Raw genomic sequence first — 22,161 nt, forward strand, 5'->3', positions numbered from 1 at the left:
TGCACCCCAAACAGCAACTGCCCAACCTATAACTTGCCCTAACAGCAATGAGCATGCTAGTATCACTGGAGTAGGATGTGCAGGAAAATCTCCTTCTACTCTGGGCTTTAAAGTTGTTTTTTTATTAATAAATGATTTTGTTTTGTCTAGAGAACCTGTGTAAGATGTTGTTTGAATTAATATAATCGTTTAGGTTAAAGCCTATTTTTTTTTTGCTTTAGCAGAAATCTTTCTTCTCTAATGTGCCCCCAGCCTCCCTTTATTAAAACCTGAGGACGCTGAAACAGGCTGTCATCAAGAGTGCCCGACTATGTTTGCCCTTTCCACCTAGTTTCTCTACTCATAGAATGTGGTACTTTAAAGGAGTTGTAAAGGAAAATGTTTTTTCACCTTAATGCAATCTATGCATTAAGGTGAAAAAACATCTGATACTGCCGCCCCCCCCCGAGCCCCCCTTATACTTACCTGACCCCTCGAAAGTCCCGCGCGTGGTCCCGCGATACTCTTCGCCGGTCAGCCTGGCCGCTGATTGGCTAGAGTGGATGGATTGAGAGCAGCGCAGCCATTGGTTGGCGCTGCTGTCAATCACATCCAGTGATGCGGCGCACCTAGGGGCGGGGCCGAGTGATACAGTAAGCAGCTATGGCCGCTTGCCGTATCACGGGAGCGTGCCTGCAATTAGTGACCACCATGCGAGCTCTCGCATTACTGTGGTGACTAATTAAGGGGAGGACCAGAGACAGCCGCCGAGGGACCCCAGAAGACATGGATCGGGGGCACTGTGCAAAACGAACTGCACAGTGGAGGTAAGTATGACATGTTTGTTATGTAAAAAAAAAAAAATTCCTTTAGTAACGCTTTAACTTTCTTTGAATGGAGGACAAGCAGAGGATTGAAAGATCCACCCCCTATTTTCATGGATGTTTCATTAATAGAACCTGTAGTACGAGTTCTATGAATGGAGAAGATAGACAGAAAGGGCGGGCATAGTCGGGCTCTCTTGATGAGTGTCTGTCTCTTTTAGTTTTATTGACCCTGGCTGCAAAGCAAGTTTATGGCGTAGGGAGCATCAGAGAATTTTAGGTAAATCGGGACACAGCAGCACAAGGGACAAACTGAAGATAAGCAATATCCCTTGTGCTGATTAGACTTTAATAATAAATGCAGAGTCTCACAGTCAGTCTTTTCATTAACTATTGATAATAGTAACAAGTTTACATTTCTTATTTTCTATTTTAGCGTGATGTGACAAGTCAGATTCTGTCAGGAACCGCACCATTATGGAAACAGAACCAACCATTGTGCTATGAATTTGATGACAATACCAAAGAGATTGTTGTGAAGGTAAATGCACCTACTGTATAGATGTAAAACAACATTAAAGAGAATGTGTAGTTTTTTGTTTTTCCTTTTTTAGATCAGGGTTAAAAAATAAATATATATATACTACTTTAATACTACTTAATTCTACATATACTATAGGTACATTATTTTTTGTTCATACCCAAAGTAGGACAAAGACATTCATGTGCATTTTGCTGTTTTTATTACGACTTAAAACACATTGGCTTTGACCCTGAATTTCTTCTTTGCCCTGACTCTGACCTTGACCCTGATACCATACAACACTAATCTATTTTATCTTTTTTTTTTCTACATTCTTCTCCTTTAGATTATACAGCAAGGGGAATTTACTAAGACTAGAGCAGACAAAACACGGAGAATAGCAACCAGTCAGCTTCTGACTTTCATTTTCAAAGCTTAACTGAAGCTACAAGCTGATTAGTTTCTATGCACAGCTGCTTTGGATTTTGTCTGTTGCAGTTTTTGCATATTACCCCAATATATCCCTTTCTCCATTTAGAAGAGAAAGAGAGGACTGGGGCAGGTTTTACTGAGTGATAGCTGTGATAGCCAATCACAAGCTATCACAGCAATTCTGTTATAGTGAACCTTATCTTCCTAGCTCCCGACTGGTAGTACAAGACCAGGAACTGTCAGTGGCAGCTTGTCCTCTGTGCTGAGAGCACATTTTCAGGACAAGGCCAGAGTGCATATATGCTTCTCTTCGGAAGAAGGCCCACCTCTGTTATGCTGCATATACTGTATGTATGAAATAATAAAAAGGAGCTGCACTAATTATAAATATTGTGTTATAACCATACGTTCACATAACACAAAAGGTTCAGATGATGTGCATAAATCTTGGAATTGCTTCTAACACCACAAAAAAATAATATAAATTAGTCCATAAACCATAACCACATGTGGAAAATCTTGATATAACTTGTGAGGACACCACAAACTCATGCACCTCCACCACATGATGTGTGCTTACCAGAGGCAAGCTAACATGGGTTTGCGGCTGTTAACCCCGCCAGAGCCTTGGTCCAAAGGAAATGGGAAAGGCGGCTCCCAAATACTTGATGTGATGGGACAGGAACACACAGCAAACAGCCAGGGAGACTCGACCATTCAATGGTCATGAATGAGGACCATAATACCGGCTCTGTGAGGGGTTCTCATTCGTGACCATTGAATAATTTAGTCTCCCTGGCGGTTTGTTGTGTGTTCCTGCCCCATCACATCAAGTATTTGGGAGCCGTCTTTTCCATTCCCTTTGGACGAAGGCCGCAAGCCCATGTTGTGGAGGTGCATAAGTTTATGGTGTCGTCACAAGTTATAGCAATATTTCACACATGTAGTTATGGTTTACGGGCTAATTTATATTATTATTTTTGTGGTGTTGAAAGCAATTCCAAGATTTTTGCACATCATCTGAACCTTTTGTGTTGTATGAGCATATGGTTATAACACAATATTTATAATTAGCGCAGCTCCATTTTATTATTTTCTATCTGTATATATGTGTATCCCATATTGAGCTGCTGCTGTTCCTTTTTTTCTTATTTGTATTGCTCACTTAACACATTTTTACTGTATGTATGAGTTTGGTGTAAATGGGTTAATCAGCCAAATGTTAAATATTTTACTGGTAGAGCTTTAGAATTCTTTTTACGTACGTACCTCTGTATATCTATCTATCTATCTATCTATCTATCTATCTATCTATAAATAAATAAAATGGCATGCCAAAACATTATACATGGAATATTACAAGAACAAAATTGTTTCCAAACAAACCTTTTTTGCAGTAATTGATAAGATAATGGAATTTTCAAGATGTAACCTCTTGAGTCACAGTAATGTAGTCTTCTAAAAAAACATTATAAATATGCTCTACCCGATTTTTATATGAAGCCTAATATTAAAACTATTGTTATCGTTATATAGATGTAAATGTGTGACTGAAATGTGTAGACTGAGACTCAATCTAAAAACCACCCATTGCTGAGGAAATGATCTGTGTGTCCAAAGTACTGCATTTGGAACAGTCGGAAGCACTCTGCTTCCTAATGGCCACCCTAATATTAGAGCTGATGTAAAACAGTAATAAGGCCACTCTGATCTTTTTTTCTTAAAGGATAACTATATTGTTTTTGACATAGCTATACTAGGCACACCAGAATAATGATGTATTTGCCTCTTGTGCCATATTGTTTTTTTTATAAATCTATAAAATATAAATCAATGTGCTATTGCAAAAAGCATGGGGCTTGCCTTACATACAAGGCTGTTTTAATTGTACAAAGAATCAAACAAGTGTAATATCAGATGGTTTCATGTTTCTTGAGCCCTCTGTTTCCACTTAGCATCCCCAGCTCCCCCTTTCCCCTACAGTTCTGTTGGCCAGAAGAGGGAAACCAAAGAAGTGATCAGTTTCCTAATTTTGAGATTTGGTGCTGCCTCCTTTAATTGGACTGTCCTAGGCACTACCCAGTGTGTGTCATTAGGGCAATACAGCTGTTTTGGTGGCTTTTTCATAAGGTCCTATGGAGAACAGGATATGTACAGTATAGTATAGAGAAGTGTTTCTCAACCTTTTTTAAGTCAAGCCACCCTTTAAAATGTATGGACAATCTTGAGGCATCCTTTAAAAATTATGCATAGTCTCTAGGCACCCCATTCTAAAATGTGAAGACTATTCTAATGCCACGTACACATGATCAGTCCATCCGATGAAAATGGACCGATGGACCGTTTTCATTGGTTAACCGATGAAGCTGACTGATGGTCAGTCGTGCCTACACACCATCGGTTAAAAAAACGATCGTGTCAGAACGCGGTGATGTAAAACACAATGACGTGCTGAAAAAAACGAAGTTCAATGCTTCCAAGCATGCGTCGACTTGATTCTGAGCATGCGTAGATTTTTAACCGATGGTTGTGCCTACTAACGATTGGTTTTGTCCTATCGGTTAGGAATCCATCGGTTAAATTTAAAACAAGTTGGCTTTTTTTTAACCGATGATTAAATAACCGATAGTGCCCCCCACACGATCGGTTTTGACCGATGAAAACGGTCCATCAGACCATTCTCATCGGTTTAACCGATCGTGTGTACGCGGCATAATAGTTTTACATAATGCAGCAACATCCACAAGTCCAAGTAGAACCCTCACAGTTAGAGGGGATTTATTTTTCCAAAGCAAATACACTTTTGCAAACTGGTATTGACTAGTATTCCAATGTTTCTCTTCTCCCTCAATTTTTCTCTATCACTCAGCTAATGTGACCCAAACGCTAATGGAGAGGCGCAGGGGAGGGTCAAACAATGATGTTATGCAGGCGACTGACATCCTCCTCATCAACTGAGGATGCCATTGGTTTTTAGGACACTTGCAACTAGAAGGTTGTAATGGTGCTCAATGAAAACCTGTGACTTATTGTAACTAAAAGGCAGCTTTCAACCACACGCTGGCTTGTATGCAATTTATGGGCAATTTTTAGGCAATGTTTAGGCATTTTGCCAAGGCACTCCAGGAGAAACCTGAAGGCCCCAGAGGAGGACCTTAGGGCCAGATTCACAAATGAGATACGACGGCGTTTCTCCTGATACGCCGTCGTATCTCTGTTTCTATCTATGCGACTGATTCATAGAATCAGTTACGCATAGATATCCCTAAGATCCGACAGGTGTAATTGTTTTACACTGTCGGATCTTAGGATGCAGTACCGCGGCCGCCGCTGGGGGGAGTTTGCGTCGTAAACCAGCGTCGGGTATGCCAATTAGGAGTTACGGCGGATCCACGACGGTTTTTCGCTACGTCGCCGCTAGTCTAGTTTCCCGTCGCAAAGTTAGTCGTTTTTTTTGGTGCCCTAACTTTAGTCAGCAAGTGTATTGCTGTCTAAAGTATGGCCGTCGTTCCCGCGTCAAAATTCAAAATTTAACATCGTTTGCGTAAGCCGTCTTGGAATACGGAAGTACGCTACGCGCGTCGCCATTCAAAAAAATGATGTCACGGCGCGCAAAGTTAAGAAACGGAGCATGCGCAGTAGGTCCGGCGCTGGAGCGCGCCTAATTTAAATGGCACACACTCATTTAAATTGGCCCGCCTTGCGCCGGAGGCTGCCGGCGTAGTTTTCATCGCAAGTGCTTGGTGAATCAGGCACTTGCAATGAAAAATTGCGGCGGTGTAACGTATCTAGGATACGTTACGCCGCCGCGATTCTACGTGAATCTGGCCCTAAATACCTGCTGATAAAAGTATAGCTAGAATGGGGAGAATTGGGGGGGGGGGGGCTGTTGGGATTAGTTGTTTGAAAGTAAATGTGTCCTTTAATTGGAGCAGCCTATCTGTCTTGCAATTACAAAAAGAGGCAAAGTACGTGCATTTTTAAATATGTGTATTTTTTTATATTTACCATATGTTTATCTTCTTGAAAATATATATGACAATTTCAAAGAAAAAAAAAAGTAAATAGCAAAGCATTGCTGCTAATAGAGCATGTATTTACAGTATCCAGGCCACTGGTTTGGATTGTTGAATGTATTGTTTTAGAAATACATAAGAAATTTATTAGAAATATGTTTACAATATACAAAATCATGTTGAAAGCTACCAAAAAAATTATTGTTGTGTATGTCTTTTCAAATGATAAATAAATGCACTTTGATGTTATTCTAAAAATAATTCTTTAGGTTTGATTTAAAAGATAGACAATTGAGGATTGAGTGTAATTTATTGTATAGCCAAGAAATTATATTTTAAAGGCAGATTGAAAGTGACAGGAAGCCACTGGTTGCTATGATAAAACCTTATACGAAAATTTCTTAAACAATCTGTCTCTTTTTTTAAATGTATTTATCAAAGCAACATTGTGTTGAAATACATTGCCATTCTGATAGCATTTTGTTTGCTGTACACAGATTGGTGACTCTGAAGTCCAATACGGTTATGAATATCAAGGATCAGCTGAACATATTTTCATAACTCCTTTAACCGAACGGATCTTTCTCAGTGTTATGGGAGCAGTGTTTGCTGGGACTTATGCTCTGTGTGCAGGTCCTCAGGTAAGATGTAAAGAATACTGTGTTTTCATTGACCAGTCAAATAAACTATTAAAAGAAAGTCAGCCACCGATTAGCATTTGTAATAACCTCAATCTCCACTACAAAATTGCTATAAAAGTGCAGACTTAACTCTCTGTTGTCCTGGTATTTCTCTTTTTCACATTAAATGTCAACTCTATGTTAGCTTTAAGGATCCCACAGATGCTGCCCTATCTCATGCCTTGTTTAAAACTGTCAAATCTTTAAGGTGCTGTCAGAATTACATGAAATAATGGTTATTGTTAGTCACTGTTGTCTCAAAGACTTTCCTTTCTTGTCCATTGAGGGACACAGGGAGCCTTAAATCTTTTGGTTATACTGCTGCCTACAGGAAGATCTGATACTAGCAAACAAAAAAATTTAGACTCAGCCCAGGTTGTTTGCACTCCAATTACTGATGTCCTAAAATGATAAATGCTGTTGTTTTTTTTGTTTTGTTTTTAGCTCTGTTGTTTTAAAGATTAGCCTGTGATTTTTCTAGACATGTTTTCTTCTTCATTTTTCTTTGTACTGCTGATGGTTATTTTCAGTTTTCTTTGCACCTATCTGTTATCAGCTTGGCTTTTTTAATTTGTGCAACGCCCAGACCCTGTTGAACTGAACTTTGCGAAATAGGACTGGAAGTGACCCTTTGGCACTGGATTGCATGTAGAGTGCTTCCAGACTCACTTCTGGTTAAATTAGGTGTGGAGTGTTTTCCAGGTCCAAGGTCATTGGCATTGCCTATGTGCTAAAGATTCACCTACTGAGTTGGATGTTTTTGCTTTCTGGACACCTTGTTGGTCATTCCCATTAGTTTCACAGTGGTAGTGTTTAACAGCATAGAACAAAGGGCTAACATCCTTCCACTGAGCGCAGTATAATGCACATGCACTTCCATGGCCTCTTTCCCAGCAGATAGCATTGAGGAAGCATTGTCCCACTGCTTCTTCTGTTTTCAAAGAGCTACTTAGAGCTTTGATCTTTGGTCCTGTTGACCACCTTCAGTGATGTTGGTCAGCTCCAGCCATCTGACCTTTGGGTCATGGACCCTCACCGCTACCAGCTGTTTGGGTTTCGTGAGTACGTTTTCTTACCCTATTCTAGAAATGGAGGGGACAGTCCCCCTGTACCATGTGCCCCCAGCTTACTTTCTACTAAAGGGTTGGGGACTATTTGAAACAAGCCTACTGATGTTGCTCATGTATGCAGCCTCTTGTCCCCTGCTATTGGAATCTCTCACTTCCTCACAGTCCTTCTTGACTCCATTGGGTGTTGCTGGATTTTTAATATGGTCATGAATTTATGACTCTGTTATCTGCTACAGAGGCCACAGAGATTTTTCTTGATTCTGGGTTGCTTAAATCTTTGCCAAAGATTTGAGGAGTTACAGGGCCGTATTCAGATAGGTTAGCGGATCTTTAGATCCGCGTAACCTATCTGATTTACGATCCGCCGCCGCAAGTTTTTGAGGCGAGTGCTTAATTTTAGAAAGCACTTACCTCAAAACTTGCGGCGGCGTATCGTAAATCCCCCGGCGGAATTCAAATTCTGTGGCTAGGGGGAGTGTACTATTTAAATCAGGCACGTCCCCACGCCGATTTAACTCCGCATGCGCCGCCGGCTAAATTTCCAAGTGCGCATGCTCTAAATGACGTCGCAAGGACGTCATTGGTTTCGACGTTAACGTAAATTACGTCTGGCCGTATTCGCGAACGACTTACGCAAACGACGTAAAAAATTCAAAACTCGGCTCGGGAACGACGGCCATACTTAACATAGGATACGCAGCACTTACCCCTGCTATAGCAGGGGTAACTTTCCGCCGGAAAAAGCCGAACGCAAACGACGTAAAAAAAAAGTGCCGGGCGGTCGTTTGTTTCTGAATCGGCGTAAATGCTCATTTGCATATTCGAAGCGTAAAAGACACGGAAGCACCACCTAGCGGCCGGCCTGGAATTGCAGCCTAAGATCCGACGGTGTAAGTCACTTACACCTGTCGGATCTTAGGGATATCTATGCGTAACTGATTCTATGAATCAGTCGCATAGATACGACCGGCCAGCCTTAGAGATACGACGGCGTATCAGGAGATACGTCAGTCGTATCTCCTATCTGAATCTTGCCCACAGTCTATTGTTATTACTCCCAGGTGGAACGAGCCATCTAGAAATAGTGCAACAAGAGGCCAGTGTCCCCTTACAGGTGTCATCTTGAATGACAAAACGTTAAATGGTCTTTTTAACCGCTTCAATACAGGGCATTTTCACCCCCTTCCTGCCCAGACCAATTTTTAGTTTTCAGTGCTGTCACACTTTGAATAACAATTGCACGGTCGTGCAAAGTGGCTCCCAAACAAAATTGACCTGCTTTTTTCCCCACAAATAGCGCTTTTCGTGGTATTTGATCACCTCTGCGGTTTTTATTTTTTGCGCTATAAACAAAAGAAGAGCGACAATTTTGAAAAAAACACAATATTTGTACTTTTTGATTTAATAAATATCCTTTAAAAAAAAAAAAAAAACGTTCCTCAGTTTAGGCCGATATGTATTCTTCTGTATATTCTTACATATTTTTGGTGAAAAAAATCGCAGTAAGCGTGTATTGATTGGTTTGCGCAAAAGTTAAAGCGTCTACAAAAAAGGGGATAGATTTATTGCTTTTTTTTCTAGTAATGGCGCGATCTGCGATTTTTATTGTGACCGTGACATTGTGACGGACATATCAGCCACTTTTGACACATTTTTGAGACCATTCACAATTTATACAGCGATTAGTGCTATAAAACTGCACTGATTAATGTGTAAATGTGACTGGCAGGGAAGGGGTTAATACTAGGGGGCGCTGAAGGGGTTAAATATGTTCCCTAGGAAGTTATTCTAACTGTAGGGGGCGGGGACTCACAAGGGGAGGAGACTGATCTGTGTTCCTCTGTACTGGGAACACACATTGGTCTCCTCACCTCTGACAGGACATGGATCTGTATGTTTACACACATAGATCCATGGCCTGCTGTGATTGCAGGTAGCTAGTATTAGTACTACTAGTATTGCTAGTATTAACCCATTCCCTGCCAGTCACATTTACACAGTAATCAGTGCAATTTGTAATGGTCTTAAAAATGTGTGGGTGCCCAGCGGACATCACAGCTGTTGGGCATGCGCATCGGGTCCTGAACGATGCCGCAGGTGCACGCGCCCCCTAGACGGCCGGGAAGCCCAGGACATCATATGACGTCCACCTAGGATGGGAGATACCATCTGTGGACGTCATTTGAATATGGGCAGGATCTGAAGTGGTTAAAAGAGGCAGTGGCACTGAGATAAACTAACAGGGGTATATTTATTAAACCTGGTGGACTCAGAATCTGGTGTAGCCTCTAACTTCAGTGTGTTCAATTAAGTTCCAAAATTGTTTTAATTTATTTTTATTTTTTAAGGTTTTGGAGTCTACCCTAATGTATTATATATCTATCACATACGTGTGATTTTTTGCAACAGTGGAATGTTGATGTTAAAACTTTGCATTCTAATTTATTTGAGCTTTTCTCCCCTTCAGCATAACAACACCGTAGTATATCAGTCAAACTAGTATTTATAACACATTAAAAAACACATTATATGACTGACCTTAAGCAGGATCACTGTGTTTAGAAGAGGCTCAGTGGATCAGATCAGTTACATTTTCAAAGCTGGCCTACTTTTCTTTGGGCTATGTTGTGAATTATTCTTTTTATCAAAGAAACAAGATGAAAAAGCTAATATACTGCATAAAAGCTTATATCCTATCTAGATGCAGGACATGATTATTAGTGCTAATTAAAAATAGCAGGAGCAACTATTTATAATGCACCAGTTGCAACATTACAAATTGAATTATTACATGACCACCCATTGGCTACGTTTGCCTGTATGACTGACCCATAAATGAACATGAACAATAAACATTTGTATGTTTTATCCACTGCAGTACATATTTAGCTAGAGAAAAGAAGATTATCATGCCAGTCTCTATCAGGGACTATTAATAGAGTTGAGCGGACACCTGGATGTTCGGGTTCGGGTCCGAACCCGAACTTTAAAAAAAAAGTTTGGGTTCGGGAACCCGAACCCGAACTCCGAACCCCATTGTAGTCAATGGGACACGAACTTTTAGAAAAAAAAAATGCGCGGAGGTCCCCGCAAATTCAATAACCAGACCCTTTAGGTCTGGTATGGATATTCAGGGGAACCCCGCCGTCAATTAAAAAAAAAAATGACGTGCGGTTCCCCCTAAATATCCATAACCAGACCCGTTATCCGAGCACGTTGACCTGGCCGGCCGCAGAAAAGAGGGGGGGACAGAGTGCGGCCCCCCTCTCCTGAACCGCACCAGGCCACATGCCCTCAACATTGGGAGGGTGCTTTGGGGTGCCCCCCAAAGCACCTTGTCCCCATGTTGATGGGGACAAGGAAGGGTCTCATCCCCACAACCCTTGCCCGGTGTTTGTGGGGGTATGCGGGCGGGAGGCTTATTAGAATCTGGAATACCCCTTTAACAAAGGGGACCCCCAGATCCTGACCCCCCCTGTGTGAAATGGTAATGGGTACACTGTACCCCTACCATTTCACGAAGGAAGTGTAAAGTCTTGTAAAAAAAACACACACACACACACCGTAGAATAAAGTACTTTATTAAAAAAAAAAACTCCAGCGGTGATAATCCACTCGTTCCCAGCTTCCTGCATTGTCCTGATCCATCGACGGCTGCAGGTGATCTCCAGCGATGAGAAGATCCTGCGACGGGTGATCTCCGCTCCAGCGATGATCCATCCAGAGAGCAGCATCGCCGACCTCCTCTCATCGCTGGACACAGCCCAGCAAATGAGCGGCTGAAGCTGTGACATTTCTTATATAGGGGAGGCAGGGCCATCCGTCACGTGACCCCGCCCCCTCTGACGCACCCTCTGCTACGTCACTGGGTAAGCCCAGAGTCTTCCCTCTTCCCGCTGGAGTTTTTTTTTTAATAAAGTACTTTATTCTACGGTGTGGGGGGGGTCAGGATCTGGGGGTCCCCTTTGTTAAAGGGGTCTTCCAGATTCTGATAAGCCTCCCGCCCGCATACCCCCACAACCACTGGGCAAGGGTTGTGGGGATGAGACCCTTGTCACCATCAACATGGGGACAAGGTGCTTTGGGGGGCACCCCAAAGCACCCTCCCAATGTTGAGGGCATGTGGCCTGGTATGGTTCAGGAGAGGGGGGCCGCACTCTGTCCCCCCTCTTTTCTGCGGCCGGCCAGGTCAACGTGCTTGGATAATGGGTCTGGATATGGATATTTAGGGGGAACCGCACGTCATTTTTTTTTAATTAACGGCGGGGTTCCCCTGAATATCCATACCAGACCTGAAGGGTCTGGTTATGGATATTTAGGGGGAACCGCACGTCATTTTTTTTTTAAATTGACGGCGGGGTTCCCCTTAATATCCATACCAGACCTAAAGGGTCTGGTTATTGAATTTGCAGGGACCTCCGCGCATTTTTTTTCTAAAAGTCTGTGTCCCATTGACTACAATGGGGTTCGGAGTTCGGGTTCAGAATCTGGAAGACCTCTTTAACAAAGGGGACCCCCAGATCCTGACCCCCCCGTGTGAAATGGTAATGGGGTACACTGTACCCCTACCATTTCACGAAGGAAGTGTAAAGTCTTGTAAAAAAACAAACACACACACACCGTAGAATAAAGTACTATAAAAAAGTACTATAAAAAAAAAAAAAAAAACTCCAGCGGGAAGAGGGAAGACTCTGGCACGTAGCAGAGGGTGCGTCAGAGGGGGCGGGGTCACGTGACGGGTGGCCCTGCCTCCCCTATATAAGAAATGTCACAGCTTCAGCCGCTCATTCGCTGGGCTGTGTCCAGCGATGAGAGGAGGTCGGCGATGCTGCTCTCTGGATGGATCATCGCTGGAGCGGAGATCACCCGTCGCAGGATCTTCTCATCGCTAGAGATCACCCGCAGCCGTCGATGGATCAGGACAACGCAGGAAGCCGGGAACGAGTGGATTATAACTGCTGGAGTTTTTTTTTTTTAATAAAGTACTTTATTCTACGTTGTGTGTGTGTTTTTTTTACAAGACTTTACACTTTACACTTTACACAGTGTACCCCATTACCATTTCACACAGGGGGGGTCAGGATCTGGGGGTCCCCTTTGTTAAAGGGGTCTTCCAGATTCTGATAAGCCTCCCGCCCGCATACCCCCACAACCACCGGGCAAGGGTTGTGGGGATGAGACCCTTGTCCCCATCAACATGGGGACAAGGTGCTTTGGGGGGCACCCCAAAGCACCCTCCCAATGTTGAGGGCATGTGGCCTGGTGCGGTTCAGGAGAGGGGGGGGCGCACTCTGTCCCCCCCTCTTTTCTGCGGCCGGCCAGGTCAACGTGCTCGGATAACGGGTCTGGTTATGGATATTTAGGGGGAACCGCACGCCATTTTTTTTTTAAATTGACGGCGGGGTTCCCCTGAATATCCATACCAGACCAGAAGGGTCTGGTTATGGACATTTAGGGGGAACCGCACGTAAAGGGTCTGGTTATTGAATTTGCTGGGACCTCCGCAAATTTTTTTTCCCGAACGCCGATCCCGGACCCAAACTTTTTCCAATTATTCAGGTTCGCTCAACTCTAACTATTAACATTCTCCCACTTGGCACCATATTATGCTACAACTTTTATATAGCTTATATAGCTGTAAACCATAGGAAGATAAAAACGCTCTTAACAGATGTTCAGAAATGTTTGTATTTTGTTTGCGCAAGCACTGATCATGCCAGAGAAAGTCTCCCTGTTTCCCCTCCTTAAGACCGTATAGCTCACAATTTCACTGCCACCTGTGCCACTGCATATACTGTACATGCCCTTTCAGTCCTCTCTTGATGTCTGTGTATGTCAGTGCAAGCAATGTGATAGTGGGGGATTGCAGTCTCTCTCTGCCCAAAGCACACATGTAGGGGCAGCTCCATAGGACCCTGGAAAGTCACCCTTACAATGAAAAAACAGTGCCAGAGGTCAGGGGAGAGAGTGAATAGGAGGGATCGTAGAACATGCCACAGACAATGTAAGTCCTGCCCTAAACATCTGATTTATATTTTGAAAAATGTGAGTCTAATATCACTTTAGGTTGCAGGCAGCTCCAAGTAACATGAAGTGTAGCGGTAAAGCTTTTTTTCTGTATGCTGCTTGACTAATAGAATGCTCATACTCCAGAAATCAATGCTACTAACAGTATTTAGAGAGATAACAGAATAACAATAAATGGGCAACAAACTGTTAGAGACAGAGTGAGTAGTGACACACATACACAAGCCACCCCCCATTTCTCTAGCTCCCTATGTCTCCTAACTGCAGCTTACTCTGGTACCTCTTGGTACTTCTTCACGAGTGTATCCATGATGCTCCTTTATGTTGCCACTACCCTGCGTGGCACCTCGGCCATTCACTGTCACCAAGTCAAAAGCCTCATGGGGCAGGACATCAATCTACCAAGTAGTGCCTACAGTCTTATGCTATTCTGCAGCTGATTATACCTACCTAGGTTGGACCAGACACTGTTCCTCACCTTAGGTACACCATTGGACTTACTAGTTAAAATTTATATTCCTATAACAGAGTATTTAAGGTTTTAGTTTCCGTAGAAAATAACAAAAACAATCCTGAAGTTAGGTGTGTAGATCCAAGAGCTCAATCACAGAAAGATCACCATTACAGAACCCAAAGGATATAAGAAAAAATATGTATTTTTGGGTGAACTGAGAGTTCCTCTGGCAACCTAACTGCTACTGCTGTCTATTAGTCAATCAGTCAGCACCCTGCTGGAATACCCAATATATAATGAAGCCAGTGAGGTCCCACATATAGGTGCATTATCACTTTGAGGTGGACTGGTCCTTTACTGTGTTTAGGGTATAAGGGGATATATAGAAGATTAAAGTATTTATGAACTATTGGGGTATAGAGGTATATACGCATTACCGGAATAATTAACCAGCCACATTTGCCTACTGCATAGGTTAAAATGTTATTGCTTCTTAATGAGCTGCCTATCCTTTTTTTTTTTTTACTCATAAAGTATATTAAATTTGATTTAGAAAGTTATAATGCACCAATGCTTTATTTTATTCCAAAATATGTATAGCTGAAAAAAGAAAAACAAGCGGTAAAATCAATAGTTAGACTTGGCAAAAGAATGATGTAATGGTTTACGGTTGAAGATTAATAGACTTCTGCATGTGGTATCTAAAATCTGCCTGCTTAATGTTTTCCAGCATTATAAAATATGATCTTTAAGAGTTAGAATAGTTATGTGCCACAAGACGGGAACCTTACTTTTTTATTTTATTATAACCATGTATTCTAGATGTTTCTGAAACCAGCTTGAGAGAATGATATAAGAAAACCACAATCACGTTTTCTTTTAATATGTCTTAAATTTTGTTAGGCATCTGGGAAGAAATCTACCATCCGAGAATTATCTCTGGCACTCGGAAAGCCTCTTTTCTACTTTAATTGCTCAAGCTCTTCTGATAATGGCATTTTGCAAGACATTTGCAAAGGACTTACTGCTGCAGGTAAAGACTTTTTCCATTCATAACATGAAATATATTTTAATGTGAAAGAGATCAGCTTAATCTGAATAATCTTATGCATGTTTATAAACCATTATTTTGTGTGTAATTTGTAACAGATGTACATCTTATTATCTTTTTAACGTCCCTGGCGGTCTTCCCGAGACTGACACGGGGTTAGATTTTCTTGCTACTATCGGTAACCCCGTGTCAGTCACGGGCTTGCCTCGCTAGATCCACAGGCACTTTTTACTTACCTTGTCCCTGGATCCAGCGATGCCACCGCGCTGTGTGAGCGAGCGGGACCTCGCTCGATTCACATAGTGCCTCCGTGTGACGCCGATCTCCGTTCCCTGCGACGTTACGACGCACGGGGACGGAGAACGGCGCCAAATTCAAAAACGTAAACAAACACTATACACACAGTATACTGTAATCTTATAGATTACAGTACTGTATGTAAAAAAAACACACCCCCCCTGTCCCTAGTGGTCTGCCCAGTGTCCTGCATGTCATTTTATATAATAAAAACCTTTTTTTCTCCCTGCAAACTGTAGATTGTCCATAGCAACCAAAAGTGTCCCTTTATGTCAAAAATAGTTTTAGATCAGCTAAAAAACAGCGATAATAAATTATAATCACTTGCAGAATTGTGCGATAGCGATTTGTGGGGAAATTCGTCATAAAAAAATAAAAGTAATGACAGCGACAATTCTGCAACTGAGCAAATTTCAGTGATTTTGATTTGATTACATTATTGAATAATTTTTATTATAATTATATTATTATTTGTTATAATTATTTATAATTATTTATTATATTATAATTTATAATTTTGTTTTTAAAAAAATGTAATACACGGGATGCCTATTAGAATCTTGTTTGGTCAGATTTAAGTGAGTTATTTCTAAAAATTACAGACCTACAATATAAAACGCCAAATTTCCTTGCAAATAATGGTACCGCTTTTAGCATGTTTTTTCTGAAAGAATCATACCGCCAGGGAGGTTAATCATTAGTATGATTTAAAAATAAAATATAGGTTTATTTTGCAAGATCATGTGAAATACCTTGAATGCCCTCCGTAGCAAAATACCATATGCCTTGGTTTTTGTTTTTGCTTACACAAGAATGCCTTGGAACAACAGTTCCTTGTTTAAGAAGATGTTTTTGTTTTTTATCTAAATTATAATGTTATTGGATATTCTGACATGAGCTACATGTGTGAAGTGTAAAAGTGTATCTAAAGATTATGGGTGACTCGGATTCACTCCAATTGTGGTTGGAATCCAGTTTGTCAATACTCAAAACATGAACTATACTATATTGCTGGTATGGAACACAAATAGATTTAGCAAATCATGACAGCAAAGCAGACATATAATGCAAGTAAAATAAAAATGGAACCAAGCAAATCATGGTACACCCTACAGTCATTCCTTTATATGCATTGCTAATGGTTATATTAGGCTTTGATATACATAATAGCATGTGCAAAGCATGGTTGAAAAGCAGACATATACAATGCAGCTAGCACACAAGCACATATTGATATTCTCCTACAGTTAAGAGATGTACCATGCAGAACACGTTGTTAGTTAACGTTCTCCAAATGGATGTTAAACTTGGTACATAATTGTGCTTATTAATAGAATGTGTAAAACAAAGTTTCACAAACCATAGAAAGGTTTGTGATTATTTAACAAAGCAATACTGCAACTTGGACCTTGGTGCATTTTTTTTTACACATTATGTGCATAAGCCAGAGTTCACATAGTATACAACATGCAGACCAAACTAATAGCGATGATTGGTGCCAAAGCTGGATGGATGGATGGAATTTCTATACATATCATTCAACTGAATATCAAAAGTCCCATTTGTTAGATTCTATAAACCAAAGAGACACCTAATATGCCATAAAGGTTGCATAATGATTCTGTTTTTTTAAATAGTATACTGATGTGACCCCCTTACATGGCTGTAATGCAACCTTTGGACCATGTATATACAAATCAATGCAAACATTAAGGCTGCTTTCACACTGGGGTATTGGGGGCGTCGGCCGTAAAGTGGCGCCATTTTTAGTGGCATTTTACCGTGTTTTTGCAGCGCTTTTCTGCCCTAGGGTTAGGGGTTAGAGGTAGGGTTAGGGGAGTTAGGGTTGAGAGTTAGAGTTAGGGGTTAGGGTTTTCCCTTGAAGAATAAGGCTAGGACTCAGAAGTTGGAAGTCGAAAGGCGGGTTCCCAGAGGTCGAAGGTCACGGGGCGTGGCTGACCCATCCCCAACAAAGTGTACTGCCTACCCCAACTAAGTCGGGGAATGAACAAGTCGGGGAAAGTCAGGCTTTCACATTGGAGTCAGAGGAGAGACTCTTTACAGGTGCTATGCAGGCACTATTTTTTTTGAGGAACTCAGGACTTTACCTGTGGACTTTACCTGTGTGTTTACCGCCTCTTACTTTAAATGTTAGCTGCATTTTTTTTGCCTCAAAAACCTTGTCATTTGAGCAATTCTAGAGACACATTGGTACTGACCAATGGGTCAACCTCTCTTCAACTTAGACAGCTAAAACAATAAAAATGCAGAAAGGTGTTGTCTGTTGTTGGTTCAAAGATGTAATTGATCCATCTGGAAAGGAAAGTAAGACTATTTGGATCCAAAAGCAGAGTTGGAGTTCAAGATTTTGACAAGTAGTCCTCCAATAGATGTGTAGATCTCATCCAGGTTCCTCTGCAGTCATACCCCTGTTGGGGAAGCTCCATTTTCACAATTTTGAATTCTCACTGCAACAAGAAAATAGGTAATTTAATGGGGATGCATGTTACAGTGAGGATTTCCTTTTAATCTCCCTCTTCCTGAATTTCCTCAAACAGACACAGTTAGAGAAAAACTTAACAGGTTTTTTAATCGTAAAAAAAAAAGATTTCAAAGTAACTGAAATGATTAGTCCATACATTTTGCCCAAAATATATACACAAAGGGGTTGGATTACTAAAATTGGAGAGTGCAAAATCTGGAGAGTGCAAAACCAATTAGCATTCAGGTTTAGCCCAGGTTCACACAGGGCTGCGGAAAGGCCGTGCGAGTTCAGCTGAACTCGCACGACTTCACTCCCGCTTGTTAGTCCCGATTTCGGATGTGATTTCAGAGACATCTGCGGCTTCTGCACAGATGTCAATGTAAATCTCGGTCTGAAATCGCAAAAAGTAGTACAGGAACTACTTTTTGAAATCGGTGCAGCGCCGCAGATGTGGCGTCACACCAATTAGGACGGTGCCATTGCAGACAATTGCCGGCAAATGCCACCCATTTGAGATGCGATTTGACATGTCAAATCGCATCAATGTGAACCAGGGCTAATGGTCAAAGCTTAATTGTAACAAGCTGAATTTAGAAGCTGATTGGCTACCATGCACAGCTGCACCAGAGTTTTCACTCTCCAATTTTAGTAAATCAACCCATGTCTTGCAAGAGAATTTATAGACAACAAGCACCAAGAGTAGGGAAATTGACCCATGCATATTAACTATGCTGTTATAGGAGATTATTTTTTCACACATGTAATTGTTAGGGAGGGAAACTTTGCAGGCAGTGTTCATTTCCTATGTTATACTCCTATTCATGTTTGATCTTTTAATGTGTTCATAGGTCCTAACACAAATGTTTACTATTTTGTGATTCTGTCAGGATTTTACGTTTGTCTATGGAATGTTTGTGGAGACTTGGCATTTTTGTTTGTGAACATTTTTTAAAAGTTTGTGAAGACTCAGCGTATGGTTACAGTGGAGCAGGAACAATGGTTACCTTGCTTATAGTTATTTGGGGCCTAGTTAGGTCCTCACTGTAGAAGTGGATATCAATTTTATGAGTGGGGGTTCTCATTACTGCTTGCTCAGGATTATTTTCACAGGGTTAAATATTGACCTAAATACTCAAAGAACCCATACGGAAATACACCTTACTAACTGAATCCATTTGCTACCTCATTTGACACACTTGACAGAAAGGTGCATGTGTACAACATTACTTTAAAAGTAAATAATCCTTTTCCACTGTGTTCCTTTTTAAATTTAGGACATTCAAATAACAATATAAAAGGGCCCCAAGAATATTTATTTTGTCACATAAATAGCTTGCAAGAGAAGTGACTTGAAACACAGTGTCGCCTTTAGCGGTAAATTTTCTGTAACAGTCCTGACCGTTGTTAACATGAGGAATTACATTATTCTGCTCAGGATGTGTTTCCAGCAAAAGCTGTGTCCATGGGCTAATTTGTGAAGCCTCCTGCTACAGTGATTTAATGTTAAAGGGAATCCTATCCATTAGAGTAATACAATTTCAATTAGCCGTTACACTTCCACAAATAAGTCTTGTGGACATGTTGGCAGCTATGGGGCAGGAGTGCAGATGAAATCTTTTTATAATAAAATAACGTTTTAGATTGAACACAGGGCCTATGGCATGCTAATTGTGTACAGCACATATCTGATTATCCTGAACACACACAAGGAAAGCAGATGGTAATTTACAAATGACTGTGATGGTCACTAAGATTAATCGAGCAGAGGTGGAATTTTTAATTGCATTTGCACCAGGAAACATTATAAGCAGATATTTTTCAAGCTGTGTGCAGAATATAGCAATAGAAAATGGAACCGCATTCCTCTTTAGTAAATGCTGGCAAATGCTAAAGGGACTACTGCAAAAGGGCTATAAAATAAATTGTAATACAGTTTATTATAATGTATTAATTCAATATCAATGTACAATTTACTTTTAGTTTGCTCAATTTTATTTTTAGTGTTTATATTTACTGATCTGTCCTTTAAAAACAGATTTATGCATCACAAACAAGCTAGATAAAGGATGCAAAGGAAGTTTGTAAGTTTGCGAATGATCATTGTAGATAGACATTGCTCGATTTACTAAGCTATAATGCATTGCTATTTGCCAAGATGTTACATGTGTCTTAAATTAATGAATTGAGCTTAGGGGGTTGATTTACTAAAGGCAAATAGGCTGTTCACTTTGCAAGTGAATTTCCAATTAAAGGGATATTTAAGTTTTTTGTTCTTTAAAATAACAAACATGTCATACTTACCTGCTCTATGCAGTGGTCTTACAGAGAGCAGCCCTGATCCTCCTCTTGTTGGGTCCCTCGCCAGCGCTCCTGGCCCCTCTCTCCTGCTGAGTGCCCACACAGCAAGCAGCTTGCTATAGGGGCACCCGAGTCAAGCCCGCTGCTCTGTGTCCATTCAGACACAGAACCGCAGCTCGTCCCCACCCCCTCTCTCTTCATTGGCTCACTGACTTTGAATGGCAGCAGTGGGAGCCAATGGTGCCAGCTGCTGTTCCAGCCAATCAAGCAGCTTGCTGCAGGGGCAACCAAGCAGGCGCGATCCCAAGCTGCCTCTCTGTGTGTTTATTCACACATGGAGCCATGGCTGGGCCCTGCCCCCTCTGTTGACTGCAGTGGGAGTCAATTGGCTCCCACTGCTGCCAAAAGCCAATCAGGAGTGCTCGCTGGATCAAGATGGGGCTCAGGTAAGTATTAGGGGGGCTGAGGGGGGCTGCTGCACACAAAAGTTTTTTTTATCCTAATTCATAGAATGTATTAAGATAAAACAAAAAACTTCTGCCTTTAGAATCACTTTACCTTACTGAATTTGATAAAACTACCCAATCAATTGTGAAGAAAAAAAAAATATATATATATATTTTTGCTTGTACATAATTGGATGATGTAAGTCAGCAGAGCTTTACCTCATTCACTTAGCTAATGCCTTTACAAAGTGAAAAATTTCTTGCAAAATGAACAGCCTATTTGCCTGTTGTAAATCAGCCCTTACACATTAACTGCTTCAAGCTTGCAGTGCCTATTTGTTGGCTTGTTTTTTTAGAAGACTATATGTAAACTATATGGCCAAATATCTGTGGACATTTGACCATCACACCTACAGTACAGACCAAAAGTTTGGACACACCTTCTCATTCAAAGAGTTTTCTTTATTTTCATGACTATGAAAATTGTAGATTCACACTGAAGGCATAAAAACTAAATATACAAATAAATGAAATATATTTCATATTTTAGGTTCTTCAAAGTAGCCACCTTTTGCTTTGATTACTGCGTGGCACACTCTTGGCATTCTCTTGATGAGCTTCAAGAGGTAGCCACCTGGCGCAGCACCCCATCACTCTCCTTCTTGGTCAAATAGCCCTTACACAGCCTGGAGGTGGGTTTGGGGTCATTGTCCTGTTGAAAAATAAATGATGGTCCAACTAAACGCAAACCAGATGGAATAGCATGCCGCTGCAAGATGCTGTGGTAGCCATGCTGGTTCAGTATGCCTTCAATTTTAAATAAATCCCCAACAGTGTCACCAGCAAAGCACCCGCACACCATCACACCTCCTCCTACATGCTTCACGGTGGGAACCAGGCATGTAGAGTCCATCCGTTCACCTTTTCTGTGTCGCACAAAGACACGGGGGTTGGAACCAAAGATCTCAAGTTTGGACTCATCAGACCAAAGCACAGATTTCCACTGGTCTAATGTCCATTCCTTGTGTTCTTTAGCCCAAAACAAGTCTCTTCTGCTTGTTGCCTTTCTTTAGCAGTGGTTTCCTAGCAGATATTCTACCATGAAGGCCTGATTCACACAGTCTCCTCTTAACAGTTCTAGAGATGTGTCTGCTGCAAAAGGTGGCTACTTTGAAGAACCTAGAAAATGAAATATATTTTCAGTTGTTTCACACTTTTTTGTTATGTATAATTCCACATGTGTTAATTCATAGTTTTGATGCCTTCAGTGTGAATCTACAATTTTCATAGTCATGAAAATAAAGAAAACTCTTTGATTGAGATGTGTGTCCAAACTTTTGGTCTGTACTGTATGTGAACTAATCCTTTTTCAAAATCACCCATTACTCTTCTGGGTAAGCTTTCTGTGGAAACTTGCATAAAATGAGCTTGCGAATGTCATTCCAATTCATCCTAAAGATGTTCAGTTAGTTTGAAGTCAGAGCTGTGTGCTAGCCACTCCAGTTCCTTCACACCCGTATTATCAAAGTATGTCTTTATGGACTTTGCTTTGTGCACAGGGGCACAGTCATTCTGATAG

At 41.2% G+C, this 22,161-nt stretch overlaps 1 protein-coding gene across 1 annotated transcript in view; it reads left to right on the forward strand.

The window, feature by feature from the left end:
• LOC120926622 (dynein beta chain, flagellar outer arm-like) overlaps positions 1–22,161 on the forward strand; it is a 533,844-nt gene that overhangs the window by 100,870 nt on the left and 410,813 nt on the right. The window contains 3 exon segments of the mRNA XM_040336739.1: positions 1,240–1,344; positions 6,272–6,415; positions 14,909–15,038. Of these exon segments, the coding sequence (XP_040192673.1) occupies positions 1,240–1,344; positions 6,272–6,415; positions 14,909–15,038 (379 nt within the window).

This window comes from Rana temporaria, chromosome 2 (assembly GCF_905171775.1).
Source record: "Rana temporaria chromosome 2, aRanTem1.1, whole genome shotgun sequence".
In the NCBI taxonomy this organism is placed as follows: domain Eukaryota; kingdom Metazoa; phylum Chordata; class Amphibia; order Anura; family Ranidae; genus Rana; species Rana temporaria.